Raw genomic sequence first — 21,395 nt, forward strand, 5'->3', positions numbered from 1 at the left:
ACGCGGTCTCAGCTTGGTACGATCACAGACTCACTTGGTCTGTATGGCCCGGTCTCTGCCGGACTCTACCCGTGCGTGCCGGACACGGTCTCTGCCTCCCCCGGTCTCAGATATTCCCTGTCTCTGTATGATCCGGTCTCCGACGTCCCGTCTCTTCAAAGACCGGGTACGGCAGAGGCCGGTGCAGGCAGTGATTTGGTGAAGAGTTTTTTTTAAAAAAATCCAAATTTATCAAAATTTTAAAAAATCAAAAAAAGCTGGATATTGTCCAAAGGGCGCACAAAACTAAAAAAATTGAAAAATATCAAATTAATTTTTTTTCAAAAATTTCAGGATTGTTTGGTTTTCTGCGCTCTTAAGGCACTTCCCGGCATTTTCTATTTTCCGAAAATTTGAATTTTTTTCTCGAAATTCTCCCTACCCGACCTCTAATAGAACCGGTCTCTGCCGCACCCTGTCACTGCCAGACTCGGTCTCTGTTACACGAGATGTCTATCTCACAAGGTCTCTGAATCATTCAGTGTCTGCTGGGTATGGTCACTGACTCACTCGGTCTCTGTATGACCTTGTCTCTGCCAGACTCTCACCTGGTGCCTGCCGGACACTGTCTCTGCTGTGCTAGGTCTCTGACGGTCCGGTCCTCTCTTCAAAAATCGGGTATGGCAGAGGCCGGTTCTGGCAGGGATTGGGTTGGAGGATTTTGAAAAAAAATTCCAAATTTTTCAAAATTTTCGAAAAATCAAAAAATTCTGGAAATTGTCCAAAAAGCGCACAAAACTAAATAAATTGGAACACTGTATCTACCAGACTGTTTCTTTTCTGGACCCCATCTCTGCCTGACCCTGTCTGTGCCTGTCCAGGTCACTGCTGGATTCAGTCTCTGACAACCAGTTCTCTTCTGGACCCAGTGTCTGATTGAATGATATTCAAAATTAAATGCAATGTCAACATTTGAAAATTTTCAAAATGTCCTAAAAATTGAAAGCAATGAAATTTTTTTTTGAATGTGTAATTTTTTGAAAATTTTTGAATTAATAAAAATTCAGAACATTCTGTATCTACCAGACTCTGTCTTTGCCAGACCCGGTGTCTGCCGTATCCGGTCTCCATCCGACAGTCTCTGGCGGACCCTCAGTCATTATTAACACACCTATTCACACACTAACAAACCTCGGCATCAACCCATGCACTCACCCTTCAGTCCCCAATGTTTCATCCCACAGGCTGTCATCTGTTAACCCATCTTACTCACAACTCACCTAATCACCCACACTGTGTCTGACATAGTGCTGACACCAACTGCCTGAACCGAATCATTCACTTACTCTAACACTCAACCCATTCAGCCACTTTCCTAATAATTCAGTGACTGTGCGACCTAGTCACCCGCTCACCACTGACCTACCCACTACTCACTTCATGCGCCCACTGGCATTGACTGAACCACCTAATCCCCCCTCTCACACACACACGTATTCACCCACCTGCAACCAGCACATTAATCCACCTACTGATTCACATTCACCGATTCACATTTGGATGAGGATAAGTAGATATGGGAGATGGATATACCAATGCTGTGCTGTTTACCAGATTTAAATCACTGCAGTTTTATTAAACCACAGAACATGTATAGATTCTGAAATACAGGATACTACCCATAATGCAATGTATCACATTCCTGCCTTTTGTGAAATGTATTTGAATGTGATCATGTCAGAGCTTGCTGTCTCATATACTCCCACACAAACAATGCACCAGTCACATGCACATTGAGGGAGCGCACAATTCCCTGCTGGGGAATCTCTACACAAACATCCAGAAATGGTAGGATATCTGGTGGGATGCCTTCCCTCTCATTTCTGGAAAGGAATGAAACTAGATTAGGATAGACCCTCATACCTAAGCCAATGTTCAGCCGAGATCAGTAAGTGGCAGAGCTCATTTAGCTATACACCAAGCCACCTTATCCTTGAGGAAATAGGTCCTCATACCTGTTGTAGAGGATTGCACCCCACTATTCAGCTCAGTGTTGTGACAGAAAAGTCTGTACTCCCATTAAGGAATAAAACACTGGGTTATAGCCTGCAGTCAAGCAATGTATGGCCAACTGAAAAGTTTTTATTTTTTATACTTCTGAACCTGTTGTCCTGCAAATAACAAATTTATACTAGCACAAATTATGCACAAAACTTTATTAAGGAAATAAAACTAATTTTCAGGAAATATAATCCACAGGTCCAATACCTCTAATAGCAAAACATACAGAGTGAACCCATTCCCGAGCCTGTCACATTCACCTCACACACACACACACACACAGCTGATGTTATCCTTAGTCTTTTGACTGATTCCTTGCTGAAACTGTGTAAATTTATTCCCTACATTCATGCTACATACCCATACATCATCAAAATTTCCAATGCTAAACAGGATAAATCACAAACATCCTCATTATGCAATATCAGACTTTACGGGAGAGAAGGAAACGTGAAAAAATGACATTATCAGTTACTGTTTCAAGTGATATTACTAAATACTTTGGTGTAATGTTACTTGCTGCTTTGTCTCCTGTCAGTACATGTAGTATAAAATCCTACAAGTGTAATTCTTTGGAGTCTTGGATGCATTGTGCCAACACATAAACCAACAGAGAACTAATACTGCTCCTCTGAAATCTCTCTTGTAACTGACTTCCTCACTTATACAGCCAATCATATAGTTATACTTACCCCAGCAAGAGCAGTGCCTTCTGAGGGAACTTGAAGTCATTCAGCCGAGTACTGTTTGCTGTCTGCTCAGCTCCAACCAGTGTGTAACCATCCTTTCTCTTGACCTCCAAATACCTGGACAGCAAGTGAGGCTTCACCTGAATATGAAGTAACAGTAAATCTGTTATATGTTTCCTGATTCATGTATCAGCTGCACATGTAATTATAGTGTTAAATGATAGGTGATGTAAATAAACTGGGAATGATGTGTTCAGTGACTGTGGACTTCTTTTATTTTCAATTAATGCAGTCCTCTGACAACCAAACTTCTCCAACAGAATCTTGAATTCCCACAGCTTCTCCTCTACGTCTGCTCATGTTCCTCCTTAACTATGTGCAACATCTTTCCTAATCTGTGTTCCCACCTTGATCCTGATCTCCCTCTTGGGTGTTTTCCATGTCTTTTATCTTAACCCTTTGCGGTCCCTTTTAAATACCACTACGGCTCTCTGATGGTCTATTTAAATACCACTAAGCTAAATTTAAGGGAAGGTAATGTAAATATTGGTCACCCTCGGTGGACTGGTGGTTAGCGTGCTCCCCACTGGACCCAAGGTTCGTGGGTTCAAACCCGGCCGAGGTCGACTGATTTTTAAGGGTGATAAAAATCCGTAGCACAACTTCCTTCGGAGGGGAAGTAAAGCCGGTGGTCCCATGTCGTAGATTTATGGTATGTAAAAGAACCTTACGAGCATGAATAAAGATATTTCATAAGCAAAATTCAGCGGTAATTTTCTCACACAAGTCTCTCCTAATTCACTGCTAGATGGCTCTAGCAGGCAAATCAGAATTGAGTATAAATTGTGCAGAGGCAGAGGGCTTGTCACTCACTACTCATAAATGCACACTTCAAAAGACAAAGAAACCTCCCACATGGGAGGAGGCCTTAGCTCGACTTCGGGCTGCTGCGCCATAGAAGAAGAAGAAGAATGTAAATATTGACAGCAGAGTACATTATAAGGTAACCTATGAAAATGGGGGGACATCAAGGGAAGGGGAAAGAATGGTATGATGAACAAAAGCAGGAGAAATGTAGAAGAGAGAGGAATATAACAATGATGGTGATGATTAAGACATAGTAGGAGAAGGAAATATTATCTTAGTAACTTGTATAGTAATGGTTGGACAAAATGTTTCTAAGTAAAAAATGCTTTTAACATACAAAATTTAAAGCTTTCACAATAACTAGAAGTGATAAAATTTTATTCAGCACTAAGCCACATTTATTCAGAACAGAAGTACAATATTTTTAGATCACCTCTGACACAATTATTAGAGATGGGGATGGTTTCTGAAATGTTGGACATCTGTTCGGAACTGGTATATTTTATTGCCCAAGAAGATTTTATTTAGTATCGCTTTTAACTTATATACTTGGTTCAATCTCCCTACCTCTGATATTGGTATCCACTGCTCAGCTGAGACACTCAAGCTGCGGAACTGCTTGTCCTCTGTGGACTTCAGACTTCCAACAACATACTCTGAGACTCCAAAACCTTCACATGTGCGACACAGGCCACCCAGATTAGGCAGACAGTCAATGAGAGATGCTACAACTATAAGTCCCTCCTGTCTCTTCTGTCTCAGTTCTGATGCCAGATCTTGTTCTGGAATCATTGCATGCCAGGGTACCAATTTCTTCTGCACATTTTTATGGAGTCTTATTGTGGAAGCAGCATCATCTTCTGCACCAACTAGTAAACACATGCATACAGGAAGTTGCTGCCCACATACAAACACACACATTGAATAAAGACAAACTGAGGGGTACAATAGAAAGAAGCAAAGAAAATAAGGAGTAACTTTATAAATTTTCCTATTCATCCAGTCTTGTTGTAGTAAAACTGAGATAGGCTGCAAAATTGGCATGCTTCAGTAAAACAGAAAATTTATATTCAGTTCTGGTACCAAAACTTCATAAAAACAGACTACCAGAGAGATGAATGCTGAACTGGACAAATAATATAATACAGTGCCTCTTACAGGAAATAATATACAGAGTGAGTCAGAAGTATGTTTACAAACTTCGTGTGTGTGTTCCAGGATCAAAAGTAAGAAAAAATATTCCTATAAACATGGAGTCGCAAAAGTTTCATTTTCGAAATAATAGCCAAAAATAATGTTCAATGTATGCCTTTATTGCCAAGTATAAGGACAGGGATGTTTCTTTATAACAGATGCTCAACAGTTGTTCCTCCATTCTCCACACATGAACGAGCACGACGTACACAAGACTGACGAATTCATTCGTACACACCAGGGTTTCCTTGAATCATCTGGCATGCATTCTGCACACGTTCCCAAAAGGTTGTCATCACTGTTTATGGGTGTTGCATAAACGACAGACTTCAAGTGACCCCAAAGATAGAAGACAAACGGAGTCAGGTCTGGTGACCTCGGTGGCTATGCTACTTTGCATCCACGCCCAATCCATCGCTGAGGGTACTGTTCATTGAGATGATATCTGACATGATCGGAGACATGTGCTGGGGCTCTGTCGTGCATAAACGACATTTTTCTTCTTGTATTCAGTGGTACATCTTCAAGGAGACGTGGCAAGTGTCTTCTTAAGAATCACAGATATGAAGGTCCTCCTAGACGCGATGGAAGCATGTGTGGACCAATAAGCATGTCGTCAACAATTTCTGCCCAAACTTTAATTAAATATCTTTATTGGAAGCTGGTTTCATTTTGATATAAAGTCAATTCATTGAAACTTATTTTTGGCTACTATTTTGACCCCATGTTCATAGGAACATTTTTTCTTATTTTTGATCCTGGAACACGCGCACGAAGTTTGTAAACATACTTCTAAATCACCCTGTATATTCACCACGAAGATGGCTGAAGGTCTTTTGTGTGTAGTAAAACTGCAATTGAAAAATTCAAGAGAAAATTAGAGAATGAATTCATTTAACTGCCATAGTTTACCAGACCCTAACAGCCATATTTAGAATTGGGGAACTTGAAAAAAGGTTATGGTTATGTTAAATACAACCTATAAATTGCTTATTTTAACATGTGATGTTGATCATCATCATATTAGAGGAGTAGATTGTGAAGATGTGAAATGTATGCTGCTTCAGTACGTGATACAAGAGTGACCTGATCAAGAACCACAACACTAAACTACTTTAATTCAGTTCAAATACATTTATTTCCTCAAGAACTGGATCACTTTCATAACTGATATTCAGAGGATGTAAGAATATGATTGAAGGCATTATCAAGCAAGTTATTGTAGACTGTGTACACTGTCTCTACACTAACCTGAGGACTTCGGCATCCAAGCAGCTGCAGCAAATTGCTTAAGAGCACAGTTTGAGTTTACCAAGTCAATGTGACTCATCTCAGACACACCACAGGACCTCAAGAGGTCAGGAGAAATCCACTCCTCATCGGTGACACCAGCTAACCGTGGGAGATCGTAAAAGATGGTCTGAAAAGCAATTACACAGCATGCCCTTTAAAAGAAGGAAGGAAACAAGAATAAGTTATGATTTGCAACACTTTGCAATTTACATTAAACTACAATTGTCAATACCCCAATACTGCACACCAATGATATACCTGTATAAATAATTTGTAAAAAAATACAAAGCAATCTTTAAGACTGATGAGGAGCACTTCAGGGGTTTCCTGTATGTGTTTGGCATGTGTCAGAAACACATTGAATAAAAACAAGAAAATATGTCACAATATACTTTCATGTACGTGAGATCTGAGGTTCTCACGGAGACAAATATGAAGACAGCTGTCTTCTGGGTTGTGCTGTGTAGTCTGGTAGATATTCAGAGGTGTCTGCTGCCTTCATTATCAGGACGCAGTAAGAGCACCCCCACCCCCCAATATTGAAGTACAAATTTTAAATTCTGTATAACAATTTTTTCCCCATAAACAATTTTAAGGTCTTAATTTAAATGGCTGCTGTCATGCCCAGCTCAATAGGCTGAGGATTAAAACATATAAAGATGGGGAAGTATACTTTTAAGGAAAGTTAGGTTAATGGTATCATGATGTCCATTACAGTGTCCAGGTGTATCTGTCTGTCACTTAAAATTTTGAACCTAATGAGGGACTTTCATTAAACTTGGTACCAAAATGTACCCATCCTACCATCAGTAATACCAAAATGCCAACTCTGTTAACTTCGAGGATGGAGGAACACTGGTACCATTGATCTGACATCTTGTGTGGTAAACACTTTAAAAAAATTAAACTTCTGCATAATATTTTCTTTATATTATAAAATACAGTAGGGCCCCACTTTTCGGCGCTCCGCTAATACGGCACTCAACAGCTGAGTCAGAGAAGTGCGTCTGGCGCCATTTTCTCGTCGCTGATTCAGTCTGTTTACAGCTTTTGTGCGCTCCGCATCTCTCTGTATTTCTGGCAATTTTTCAAAGTTATTACAAACTGTATATTTATGTAATATTTTTGTGTTACTACAGTGTAATTACAATGGTGTCTAAGGGTAGTAGCGATAAAAAGAGGAGTCGTAAGCCTCTTACTTTAAATGCCAAGTTAGATATAAATAAACTTCGTGAACAAGGCATGTCTATGGCTGAGATAGGACGTAAGCTAGGCCTGGCTCGCCAAACTGTTAGTGCCATCGTGAACGCTAAGGAGAAAGTGTTAAATGAAATTAAAAGTGCCACACGAATGAACTCTAAAGCCATAAGAAAAAGAGATAGCCTTATTGCCGACATGGAAAAACTTTTAGTTGTGTGGATTGAAGATCAAACGAGCCACAATGTGTGTACTACTGACATTAATTTTACTTTCATATCGTTTTCTTAGGCCTAGCGCTATTGTGCACTTACTATATGGTAGTGTAAACATCTTATTAGGCTTTGATATGCATTTGCAAGTGAATTAAGGCAAAGATCCGCTTTTCGGCGATTTTCGCTTTACGGGGGGGGGTGTCTGGTCCCTAACCTGCCATATAAGCGGTGCCCTACTGTAATACGATTGCAGCTGAATGAAATATATATTAGTTGTTTGTTCGATGACAAAAACTAGAGTTACTGCAGCTAGGAATGTGAAAGTAGGCCCAGACTGTTTTCTAGACACATCTAAAACTTTGTATCAAAAATTATTTCTGTGTGCAGTGAAAGAAAACACATATTACAGAAAATAATGTGCGTACATCTAACAACTTTCACATACAGAGAATTCAAACAAATAGATAACCGAGTTTCATCTTTATTGATTTATAATCGTAATAGATTCTGTATGCAGATGGAAGCATTTAAAAGAAAGTTATAATAACTTGGGAATATATACAGATTATTTTAATATGAGTACATGTGAATATACCTGAATTCAACATAAACCCCAAGTCATGTTCCTACTTACCTCAAGAGTGTAATGCTCAACGGGATGGAAAGCACTGAAGTAGAAATCTTCCTGCAACTTGTGGACATTTTTCACAGCATTGCCATGCTTCACACTGGCCTGCAAACTCAACTCCACTATGTAGTACTCAGTAGAAACTCGGTCAAGTCGTTGGGCCTTACAGAGTGCAATCAGCTTCTGCAGTGTTGTCTAACACAAGAAGAAGAAAACAAGCGCAACAGAATCAATCTTCAACACATCATGGCAAAATCCTGCAACAACTGAATCCAGTATACAGGACAGAACCCTGGCCCAATTCAATCCATCTTTATTACATATTTCCTGAAGGCCCATTTTCATATTATACCAATAAACCTACCACACCACTGTCCAAAACATAAAATACTTAATGATTTCATGGTGAACGGTCTTCTGGGTTGTAGTGGTATGTAGTCTGGTAGAAGTTTACCTACGTTTCAGAAGTCCTTGCTGCCTCCACATCTTCAGGGTGGTGATAAGCTTCTACCAGACTACATGGCGCTACAACCTAGAATAGAGCCACTTTTATTGGATATATTTTTCAATATCATGTAACACAATCTTACATCAACAATGTTGTTGAAGTTAAGAAAAAATATTGGTGACTAAAAAGCATTTAAAACAGTGCCAAAGAAAGATAACTAATCATAGTATGAAAGGTACAAAACTCATTTAAGATGCCACTACAGCCTGCTCCCAGCAAATGTGAATCTCTTAGTGCAGACATCGCAACACACGAGACCAAATATTGGAGTTAACAAAACTGGATACAAATGCAAAACCACAGATGTCTGAAATATGCTACTGGCAAAACTGTGGTTTTCAACAGACTGCAATGTATTTAATGAAATAAAACAATATATAATTTATGCTAGTGTTCAATACGTTTACTATCTCAAGAAAAGCCTCTTTGAGCCTTTATATGTATAATAAATAAACACAAAAAACAATAAGGGACACAAACTCTGGATATGGAATGTCTGAATACACAGATTTCCATTTTGTTAATGTAAATGTTTTATAGGCACACCTGGGAACCTCTTACCTGAGCATAGAGGCGCACACTGAAGTGCTGGGCCATACAGCAAGGCAGTATCTCACGCATGCTCCTGCCCACAAATACTTCCTCTTCATCAATCAGCACACATGCCAGCTGGTACAGGACTGCGATGAATGAACACATGCTGCCAGGCCGCTTCTGTCTTCCCTGCAATAATCACATAAAAAACATACATTTAATATCACACAGTGATCTGTTGATATTCAGATCATACTGTGGGAAGGAGAATAATAGAAAAATGAAGCTATTAAAAAACCTGGCACTTGCAAACATGGCAAGAAACTATTCAGAACACATAACGAGTTATAGGAACAGGATGGAAAATGTAAGATACCACAAGGAATTATGACTGACAAAACTAAAGGAATAAGATATACAAACCTGAGAAGAAGGTATTGATATCATACTGACATGAAAAGGAAGAGGACAGAAAACAAAAAGTACCTTAAGTATGGCAGATAACAGATGTAAGAAACCTAGATGATACACAGACACCTGGGAAGATGGTTCACATATTCAGAACATACTGAGAAAACAGGAAGCAAAATGAATAATACCATCGATAACAAGTAGGACAACAAGGAAGAAGGTCTACAGGCATACACAATAAAATTCAGGGAGAAAGTATTATGAAGATAATGACGAAAGGGAACAGGATGCAATGAGGCCAAAACCCAAGTCAGGATTTGATAGAAGTGAAGAGCTCCTTGCAATAAATCTATGGATGCAAGTTATAATGGTGATGTTAATAATGGACATCAAGAACCATGAACTTACACAATGTTTCATTGTTTGGACATGGACTTAAATGCACAAAACAGAGGCAAAGTTGTTTCATTACTTTTTACATATTCTTTTTTAAAGTAACACAAGAAAGACAATAAAGTGAGCGTGCCAATATTTGGAAAAAATTTGCAAATAGAAAAGTGAATGAAAGTTTAATCCCCTACTATGCAGTCTGCAACTGTTGCCTATGTATTCTGTCACACAATCACATGAGAAAATTAAATACACACACAATGTTGATTAAAAACCAACAGAAGACACCAAAAGGGAAACATGAGCTTGGATGAAAGGATAGTACGAAAACTGATCTTATGCAAGCATCTTATGACAATGTGAAATGGCTTAGAAGCATGTCCAATGGTGTACTTTGATATTAGCAACATCAAACACTCAGTTTCTAACAAAACATTAGGTTAATACCTTCTGTGTAGATACCTACCTGCTGAAACATGTCCCACAGTCTGTCACGCAGGTGAGGATGGTGGTACAAAAGTCTTGTAAGGAGCCACTCTTGCTGGTAGCGGACACTGGGCTGCTGACTCTCCATCAGAAGACTGTCCTGGAGCCACTGCACAAGCCGTTCTGCTGTCTCCTGTGACACACGCATCAATAAAGAGACAGAGAAGGGCCTATGGGAATGAATCTTCCAGTCAGTCAAGAAAAATATGTCAGTCATCTGTGTTGGCCAATATGCTGTTGTCAGAACATAGACATCGTTGCATTATTTCATACTTACATACGCAAATACAATAAAACCTACAAATTGTGGTCTTCTGTGTTGTGATACAACATAGACCTGTAGGTGTACCATGCTTTCTGGAAATAAATAAGTCTGCCCATCAACAAAATAAGTGCAGAATACTTCAATACTGATCAAATTAAAAAGGATGAGGGTAAGGAGAAATGAAGGAAAACCGATAATATGAATTGCTTGGTAAGAGTAGAGCACATATGAATGATGAATTTTTGGCTTTTCTCTGAGTCCTCCAGGTTTCCCTGTCAGTAATATTCTATTGCTGCTCCATGCACACTCATGCATCATCTGGTGAATGGACAGAGGGCCTGGCATTGCCCCATTTCCACCGAGACATAGTCTTAACCCATCACAACAAAAATAAAAGAAAAATACACAGCATAAAGTATGGTGTGCAGTTATGAGTAGTTTTACGGTATTATATTCTTTTAACTTTAAAACTGTATTTGTATCTAAGACACTTTCTGTTTTGGTTATGCACTTGTTCAAAGCAAAAATTTGATACACGCACATCTTGTCATAAAGCAGAATTCTTCCCACAAGTAACAGAACAAAAGAAACACAATTGTACATAAGATACCCAATTGGAACACGTGGAATTGAACAGGAATACATTATCAAAGCAAGTATTAAGTTGATATTTGTCTTAGATACAAACTGCACTGAAGTAGTGCAAGATGAAGCCTCAACAGAAACAGTTACCACCAGTACACTTACCACATCAAGCAAGGGCTCAAGGACCAGAAGACTCTGCATCACACGATGTTTCAAGCGATGAAGCTGTGAATCACCATAGTATCGAGTCTTATGTGAAGATTCAGCCCTGTCTTTCAGTACAAGTGCATCCATCAGCTTTCCAACAAATTGGTGGCTTAAGCCACTGCCACATGCCACCAGCAACAACTGCAGAGCCCGTGCCCGCACTTCACTGTCCACACAGCAATCACTACAACAGAACAGGCAACCCAAAACACTGAATTTAAAGTATCAAACAGAACAAATTATTTATGCAAATGAGATAACAGTTGTAGATTCATGATTCAGACAAATGCGCTACTGATAATAAAGATCCTGGTCTAATATTCTAGTATACGCTTGCCTTTTTCTTAAAAATGGAAATGTGAATGAATTCAGCATAATTTATGGTATGTAAACTCAGATAAGAATTAATTTATTTTACCAATGTGGTCTCTTATAAATTTTATGTATTCTTGAAAGCAATCTGCTATTCACCACAGCTTTCTCAGTCCATCACAACTTCATTATATCTCCATATTAATTACTTTTAGTAGTTCCTACCAGGGCTTCATGCTATTATGCTGGTGTTACAAACTATAACTGACCACTAACAAGATGGCACTTACAGGGAATGCTGCCATGTGGGGACCGGTCAGTTCACTTATGAACAGGGGTGTGAGAACCTCTACTTTGCAAATGAAGCAGCTTCTTTTGCTTAAATTCATAGTACAATAGGAAATTACTACATCTGCCTGCAGAACAGACTCCCTGTTGCACTGAACACAACTTGTGAGTGGTCAGCAATACATTACTCTGTCAGGCAGTCTCCTACTTTAAATGTTATGAGAATGCAAGGTTGGACTTTGGCAGGCAGAAATGTGGACAAAGAATATGAGAGATGGAAGAAAAGTACATGTATCAGACATAAGTTTCTATAATAATAAATAATAATAATAATATTCAGTGGTGTAACAGCCCTCTGAGAGCCAAAGCCAACTAGCTGGCTGCTGGCCTCACATTCAAATGCCTAAGCAGAGGTGAACGATCATCCAACCAGATATAGGGTGACGTGTGGTCAGCACGACGAACCCCCAGCCATTGCTAGTTTTCATGACCGGATTACGCTACCCATTGTAGCTCCCCAATTTCCTCACGATGCTGGGTTGGCACCAGTCCCATACACCGGTCAAAAATCTCATGAGAAATTTCTTTCCTGAGACTCAAACCAGTGCTCATTCCGTATCACCGTTCTGAAGCAAGATGCCTCAGACTGCGCGGCTACAGCGCGGGACCATAAGTTTCTATAGCAGAGGTATTCAACCTGACTATGCAGCCCATTTTTCTGAACAACTAGAACTACTGACTCACTGATTGACTGAGTTGGGAGCTAGTGACAAATATTTTCATAATCATGAATTCGTCTTTTATTATGCAACAGAAAAAAATGTGCCCAACTACTGATTTTCATTTAAAAACACAAGTGATTTTTCAGACAGTTCGTTTCACAAAATACAGTATATTGTAATTGTTTACTTCAATTCTGTGACACATACAAGACACCCTCATAAAACAAAGGCTGAAAATCACTCACTGATCTGCACAGTATTTAAAAAAATGAATGAGGGATAAACATTAGGCAACAGCTGGAAGTGGAAACACTACAAGAAATGTTGGTTCTATTAATGTTACATTGGTATGAACATATTATGTACAGATTGTGCTTTGACAGCATAAAAATGAAGATAAGAAACAAATTATGACAGAGAAGATTAAGTGAGGGAGGAGATATAAAAGCAAATATAGATTAGGGAAAGAGTAGACAAGACACATGACACTGTTCTTGTACAACCACACATTCTCCGTCTTACAAAGAATAAATCTTACCACTTTTCTCCTCCACATTTCAAAAGTAGATACATTTTCCACTTCTTATATTTCCATTACTGTGTTTCTTCCCTATTTTGTTGGGGGTTTTAACATTACCGTCTTCTCCAAGTGAATTTCGTCTCTATTCCTTGCTTACCCTTTCTCAATGGCTTAGTCTTGTCTCAAGCCATGTCTTCACCGATATTGTGATATAATCTGTGTATTCAATAAAAGCTTCTGAATCCATTTCTTTTATTTTTTCTCTGATTCCATTAAAGATTTTGTTCATTATGGCATGAAACAATATAGGTGATAATACACTTCCTTGTCTGACCCAATCAATTCTCTATCCATGACTATCCCATATTTGTCCAGTCTTTTCACATGCATTATTCATTCTGTCAAAAGAATTTCACCCATATAAAATGTCCAACACATGACACTAAAAACGTCGAACTATATCAACTTTCACCTAAATGTAACAAAAAATTAATTAAACTAGCAACAACATGTAATTAATAGTAATAAAAATGTAGGCACCTGTAAATAATTATTATACACAAGGAAATGACTTACTCAACATGTTCCAGGATACTTACTTGGAAGCAAGATCATTGATGGAACACTGTTTTCCAAGTGAAGAGATGAACCGGCATGTATCAGTGATAATCCTGCACAACAAATGGCACACATACCACAATAATGTAATATCAATACAAACTAGAAAGAAGCAATATAACCTTTCTGTAAAAGTAGGGTGAGGGATAAATATACACAAAGGAAGACATCCCCTGTCAAATTTCTATTTGCTTCTTACATTAGTTTATTACATAATCATAAAGTTGAAGATATCTGTCTTCTGGGTTATTGCGCTGTGTAGTCTGGTCGATGTTAGCCAACGTTTCAGAGGTCATACTGCCTCCGTCATCAGGGCAATCATCGCCCTGATGACGGAGGCAGTATGACCTCTGAAACGTTGGCTAACATCGACCAGACTACACAGCGCAATAACCCAGAAGATGGATATCTTCATACTCACCGCTGTGAGAACCTCAAGTCTTACAATCATAAAGATATCAACAGTTGTTTACAGTAGGCATAATGTAATTTATTTTTTCCATGAAGCTCACTTTAATGTGGAAACCTTTACCTAACTACAATTTCACACAGGTTATAGAATTCTACTCAGTACAGGAAGGTCTAACATCACAGATAAACAGAAGATCTGCTGTGGTCAGAGAACATTGTATATCCATCAGAATACTGTTCATAACAATAGTCTCATTCACAATTAGCAACAATTAGTTTAATCTGTTAGCATTAGTTCATGTAAAGTAAGATATATACTCCTTAACTCCAGACTCATCACTAGTATTAATAAGATCCTCATGGTCTAGCAGCCATGTCACATGGTTAAAACCTGCCAATGTTTCAGACCATCTCTGTCCCCATTATTTGGGTGTCTGATGTCATCACTAGTACCTTCCAGAATAATCTAAACAAAATAAATCTCAATATTACTGTTAAGTGGTGCAGTGTAAGTTGTCATAATTGAAAAATAAATCTTACAATCTAAAATAATTCATACTATTGTGCACTTCTGGCATATATTGTCTTACTGACCTTCTGGCCTACTTTCACTACTCACACGTTCTCCCCACACAATAAGTGGCCATGTGTCAAATCTATAGAAAACATCATATAGTTTTAGATATTTTTAAAACAAAACACACACAGAAGTATATTTTATAACTAACCTCCGATCCCGTCGATGAACTGGTCCAAATGTCAAGGCATCCACCAAGACTGCACAGTAACGCTGCAATATATCTGGTGATGAAAGTGCTGCCAATTTCTGCAGCTGTGTGATGAGTATGTTACAGAGACCCACTATTGCTTCGCCATGTGAAAAAATCTTGTACGAGTACTGGAACATTGGTCTAATAGCCTCAATACAAAACAAATTACAAAACAAAGTGCTCATTATATTACATGGACCTAAGAAAATGGAAAGTATCACATAACAAGGAACTGTATAGGGTTCATTAGGGATGTCAAATCAAGACAATTTGAATATGTAGCCAAGATTAGGGAAGCACGAAATGCATACATATTAAAATGGGTATCTGGAAAATAGATTTTAAGGATGTAAGTAAATTTAACTGGCTTGGGACTTTGTCTAATGGCAAGTTTTTGTATTAGTGATATTCAAACTTCAGGTTCTATTAACCGTGGGTTGGTTTTAAATTAGGAAGATTCAAATCTAAAATTAAGTGATACAGAAAACCAATCATTGGATGTTTCAGACAACAGATATATTTGATGTATCTAAGTCTACAAAATGTTGTGGTCTGGTAGTAAGCACTCATGCCTTGTATTTCAGAGGTTCCAGGTTAATTCCTGTCCTGGAGATCAGCTATTCTGACAAGCTTTCATGATTTTATGCAGTCCTTACAGGAAAATTACAGGATAGTACTTTAAATTATACCATGGCTGCTTACTTTCACATCCTTTCAAAATCATTATGACTACTAGGTTTAATAATGAAGAAGAAACATGAGAAGGCACTGGGGATATAGTAGGTATTTTATGATTCTTCAACTATTCTTCATATGGTGTAAAACATGGTTTCACATTCTGAGAATAGAAACTAGAGGTTTCTGACCATAAAATGCTGATAATATTTGTAATTACACCAGCTGAAGTACTGGAAGAATTGAGATTGTTATGTAATAAGGTGTGGAAAGGTTTCTGAAGTGGGAACACGAACAGGTAGAATGCTGTTACTCCTGATGGTAAGTTGATCATGAAGATGACAGATGGCAGAAGAAACCTATATTTTAAGATGGCTCTGAACCACTGTGGAGGCCCAGTATATTCCTCTTTCCTAGAGTTTTATCTTTGGCAAAGGTGAAGGCTGAAGTCTGTGAGTATAAAAATCCAAACATACATCAGACAAAGGATTGAAACCAGGACCCAATGATTAGAGTCCAGTGTCTTACTGTGAGTAGAGTAGAGTAGAGTAGAGTAGAGTTTATTTACATTCCATTGATCCTTCTTAGGACTCAACCAAAGTATGTAGAACATGTCATTTCATACAAAATACATACACTTCAGAACTTTCAACACAAGTACAAGAACATATTTCACATATCAATGTACATAAATTTCAGATTCTGCAATACAAATATGAAAAATAATTTTACAAATTAATATACACAAACCTCAGAATTTTAAATATAAATACAAAACTTGCTTTACATATACATAGATTATGGATATAAAACTTAAACATTTTCAGCAGAGATGAAATCATCTACAGAATAGAAGGAGTGAGTAAAGAGGTAATCTTTCAATGCAGGCTTCAATACCTTTATATCATAATTTAGACTTTTAATTGTCGATGGAAGATTATTAAATAACTTCTACATCTGTATTTCTCTTAAATTTATTCATGTTTTCCACCACAAATGATAGCAAGCAGAGTATAAATTCACTTGCAAGTGGAAGTATATTAAATTTACGAAATAATTTTCTACAAGAAACCCTGCTTTTGACACCGGCCATTATTCTAATTATTTTCTTTTGCATGTAAAAATCTTTATTACTGTCTGTTGAATTTCCCCAAAAGATTAATCCATATGACACTACAGAGTGAAAGTAAGCAAAGTAAACTAGCTTTAAAGTACCTACTGTCATGAGTGGTATGACTGTTCTCATGGCAAAGCATGCAGAGCTTAATTTGGGAATAATATACTCAGTGTGTTTCTTCCAATTTAAGGTATTGTCAACTTGTAAGCCAAGGAATTTGTTTGTTTCAGCTTCCACAATTAATTTTTCTTCATAACCTATACTTAACCTAGGATATGTCTTGTGCTTAGTAACAAATTTTATGAAGTTTGTTTTTTCAAAATTTAGTGCCAGTTTGTTAGCTCTAAACCATTTGTTTATGTTGGCAAAGACATCATTCATGATATTTTCAAGACAGATCAATTCTTGGTGTGTAATAATGATACTTGTATCAGCAAAAAGAATGGGTTTGGATACAGAGTTTATAGTTGCTGGCAGGTCATTGATATATATGAGGAAAAGTAAGGGTCCAAGAACTGAACCTTGTGGCACTCTGTGATTTACGATACCCCATTCTGAATAGGTATTATGATTGGTATGGGGGCTTTTCATTTCTACTTTCTGCCTTCTATTATTTAGGTAGGATTTAAACCATTGTCCTGCTATACCTCGAATTCCATAAAATTTCAGTTTCATTAGTAATATTTCACGGTTTACACAATCAAATGCCTTGGCTAGGTCACAAGATATTCCACCCACATGCATTTTATTGTTAAGGGCACATACAATTTCATTAATGAAACTAAATAGAGCCCTTTCTGTTGAGAGATTTTTTCTAAATCCAAATTGTTCCTCGACAAGGATGTTGTTTGAGTGTAAGAAATTATTTACTCTCTTGCACCAGGCCTTCATTTACATAATGAGACATGTCATGTCACAATTAATATGTATTTAATACTGCAAAGGTGACAAACAGAAATGAGTGGGACATACAACAGGCATGGGAAACTAGAAATATACACAAAACTTTGGTTAGAAAACATTAATTGAAGAGATAAATTGGAAAATCTAAGCATGGGTGAAAGGATAATATAAAAGTGGATCTTAAAAAAATAAGATGAAAAGGTGTATGCTGCATTCAACTTGCCAATGGCAACATTTCATCTATTTTAAAGTAGAATGCCAGAACTAATTATTCTAGACAAGCCAACTAACCTGAAGAAGATGATCTTGATAGGCAGCAGTGGTCATTACCAATGGCTGGAAAAGCATCTGTATAAATGCTTCCATGGCTGTCCAGAACAATTCTGTTTTTCGAAGCTCAAATACCATACTCCAACAAATGGAAATCAGCTTCAATGTCTCACTGACCAGACATCTTGGAAGTATCTTCCCCAGAACATTCATCAAAGGTACCAACGCGCTCCTGCCTCCAATTTCAAGCGCACTGGCAATATCACTGACAATGTCCTCAACGCTCCTCAAGGATAAGACTAGATCCTCAGCTTTGTGGCAAGAATGCAGAAAGTCTGCTACAACTGACCAGCCTGCTTCCAGATATCCTGATATCATTCTTCCCCAGAGAGTCTGTAAATCTCGTGTCAGTTCCAGCTCTGTGTTCTGTTTTACAGGGGGAGAATTCAACCTCCTTTCACAAATGATATGGTGTATTACCAGTCCTTGTCTTTGTAAAATTACACAAGGCCCACTTGCATCACATGTGCAGTGACAGTGTTTTTGCAACCAGTGAGAAATCCATGACAGTACTTTCATACTAAAGTAATAGGACATGGGTGGGGCAGGTGCCACTAGTACCTGTAATGCTGTGTCTTGAAGTTTACTGAGGTGTGTTTTAGCCTGAAGCACAAAGTCCACTTCATCAGCAAATGAACTGAGTGCAAGAAGGTAGGAGTTCACCAGATGATAATCTTGCAAATGTATGGCTGACAGCATTCGTCTACTAATACAAATAAATATCTGATCCATCATTGAATTCACATAACTTATTATTGTTTTCCTAATCAAATCATCTCCACATGCTGTGTGGCTTTCATTTAGCAAACACACAACCAACTGTAGAGTGCGATTCTGTTCTGCTTCACTGGCATACAGTCTTTTATCACAGTTATGGAAACATGACAGTATTGAGTAAAGTAAGTTAGCCAGGGAGCATGTCTTGTCAATCATGCAACATGGCAGTAGTGCAGCATCACACAGCAGTATAACCATTCGAGCCACTCCCCTCATACTGAGACAAACCACATCATCTGGAGCTGAGAGTGTCATGGTAACAAACCTGGCAGCATCATCCTTACTGACAAACATCTGAATCCACTTCACAGTGTCCTGCCAAGCTGATGTCCCTCGCTTTAGTGACTCACTGCTTCTAAAGCTCCCTAGATAATCTGCAACAGTGTAAACATCAAGCGAGTCGTGGTCTGCTAAATGGATGGTTGCATTTAGGAGCATACATTGTACTGCCCCACGAATGAATATGTATTGACACCCAAGTGCTTCAGAGACAAAGTCTTTCAGAATTCCAAGGCTCTGCTTGTTCCACACTGGAATGCTACGTGTATGTGCTAGTGCATACATTACATTGAACAAGGGTACAGGTGCCCATGAAATTGAGTTCATCACATCCAACACATGACAGAAGAATGCACGACAGTCTCCATAAGAAGATTCTGTAATGACAGACTCAAATAAATCTTTCAGTGCTTCTCCTACTTCAGACAGAGAGCTATGTTCTGTATTCCCACTGTATAAGGCAGAGTTACTCACACCATTCATAAATGGGCGAACAAATTCAAGTATCACATATCCATTTCTTGAAAGATGTAACTCTCTGTGAATGCGAACAAAATTTATAATTCCCCACTTAACAATAGAACTGTTATAATGACTTATAATTCTACAGAATACACATAAAATCCATGACACATGCAGAATATTACTTTTATTGTATGATGCACACAGAAAGTCAACCACTGGCAAAACTGGCTTGATTATGTGGACTTGCTTTTCCTCCAAAGTTTCTATAATAAGAAAGAACTGCTCCCAGACCTCACTAGAGTCTGTAGAGTCCCACCAGAAAACTGCATCAGGACAGTTAAGAGAGACAGAAGTATTGTTCTGACAAAGACTAACTACAGCTCTTTTCATGAGGTACAGAGCCCGCTTCCTGACCAGTGGGTCAGCACTTCTTAGTCCAATTTGTAACATCTTCCAGAACATATTCTCCTTTGTCACACTGTAACTCATATGAACATTCTGCAAATCACTGGGCAGATAAAATTGTATCAGGATGCACAGAATTTGGAATGTATGTGATAGATCACTATCAACGTTTGTTGTTATATGTCTCCATAGTTTCTGCAGCAAAGTGTTGTCTGTGGTACACATGATTACCTTTGGGATAACAGACTGCAAAGTCTGAATTGCAATATGTTCCACACCACAACAGACAATGGTTAAAATCAAATTATACACATCATCATTTCTTAAGATAATACTGTCTGTTTCATATTGATTCAATGCACTGCTGTCATGTTTATGCAGCACTGCAGCACAAACAGTTTCTAAAATTCTTAAACTTACTTCTGGTCTGCTTGAACAAGCATATTTACTTTCTTCAATGTCTGCATTATTCACAAACAACGTCAAATCCTTTTGACACTTAATCACAACATTTGTAACACAACTGTAGAGGGAGTCCTTCCCCATTAACAGCAATGTCTGCTGAAGAACATCACAAAGGCAATTAAAACACTGACCTTTAATATCACTGTTGCGATCTATTAATAATGAACACAAATTAAAAATGTGTTTACAATCCAGTAAACTATCCTCTGCAGCAGTGCCATCCCTCAATTTATTTTTCAATTTCAAAACAGAGGTCAGTATATTCAATGTCTTAATGTCCGGACTTGTCTCTACAGTTAAGCTGGAAACCAATCCCAAAATAATACGATTAACATTATCTTCTAGCTTGTCGTCCCCAAGAAGATTTAAAACACTGATCAGTTCTGATGTTGAAGATTCAGAAGCTCCTGTCAAAATACTGGTCATTGCTATAATCTATGTAATTTCTGTTAAATTTTACATCAAAACTTTCATAAAAATATGCTATACATCCAACACATAGAGATGTGCAATCTGCGCGATCGGCGATTACCACGTGCTTTGACCTGATGTCTGCCCTTGCGTACGACCACCAGCAACATGGCCTTACACCGTCGTCCCGTATCACGGACCACATGTTGTTACCAACACAAAACACCGTGTATGCAAATTAGATGTCTAAATGCACCTTGCTGTGTGATCACCAACTTGATGGATAGACGAGCACAGTGAAGCAAGACCGTGGTGGTCTCAGATTGTACCATTGTGTAGGTTATGTACAATTGTGTTGTTGCCACTTACAATCACCAAAGCCCGTTTGATAAATATTACGCACAGATAGAACATGTGC

At 38.2% G+C, this 21,395-nt stretch overlaps 1 protein-coding gene across 6 annotated transcripts; it reads right to left on the bottom strand.

Annotated features, from left to right (window-relative positions):
* Positions 1-1,585: 1,585 nt before the first annotated feature.
* Positions 1,586-21,226, bottom strand: LOC110832283 (tRNA (guanosine(18)-2'-O)-methyltransferase TARBP1). 6 transcript variants are annotated; one of them, XM_087357558.1, is made up of 12 exons: positions 20,698-21,226; positions 18,137-19,326; positions 15,109-15,278; positions 13,951-14,022; positions 11,465-11,693; positions 10,433-10,585; positions 9,193-9,354; positions 8,130-8,318; positions 6,042-6,210; positions 4,164-4,465; positions 2,733-2,869; positions 1,586-1,862 (listed from the first exon to the last, which is right to left on the bottom strand). In XM_087357558.1, exons 1-12 carry the CDS (start codon positions 20,990-20,992, stop codon positions 1,712-1,714), a joined length of 3,219 nt encoding a protein of 1,072 aa, XP_087213684.1. In that variant the 5' UTR covers positions 20,993-21,226; the 3' UTR covers positions 1,586-1,711. The 6 variants fall into 6 exon arrangements, 5 of the variants coding, with proteins under 5 accessions (XP_087213684.1, XP_087213685.1, XP_021924823.1 ...); XM_087357559.1 differs by having other exon boundaries at positions 20,522-20,840; XR_015537506.1 differs by adding an exon at positions 1,995-2,150 and having other exon boundaries at positions 1,742-1,862; positions 18,137-21,226.
* Between the last annotated feature and the right edge of the window lie 169 nt (positions 21,227-21,395).

The sequence above is a fragment of the Zootermopsis nevadensis genome, unplaced genomic scaffold (assembly GCF_977971745.1).
Source record: "Zootermopsis nevadensis isolate Lab colony 2312 unplaced genomic scaffold, Znev_1.0 Znev_ptg000028l, whole genome shotgun sequence".
Lineage (NCBI taxonomy): Eukaryota > Metazoa > Arthropoda > Insecta > Blattodea > Termopsidae > Zootermopsis > Zootermopsis nevadensis.

Coding starts and splice junctions, on each gene's coding strand:
- LOC110832283 (XM_022069131.2), bottom strand. CDS start 20,992: ATGACCAGTATTTTGACAGGAGCTTCTGAATCTTCAACATCAGAACTG. Junction 6,211..8,129: donor TTGAGCATTACACTCTTGAG/GTAAGTAGGAAC, acceptor ATTGCTTTTCAG/ACCATCTTTTACGATCTCCC. Junction 4,466..6,041: donor TTGGATGCCGAAGTCCTCAG/GTTAGTGTAGAG, acceptor TGTGTTTACTAG/TTGGTGCAGAAGATGATGCT.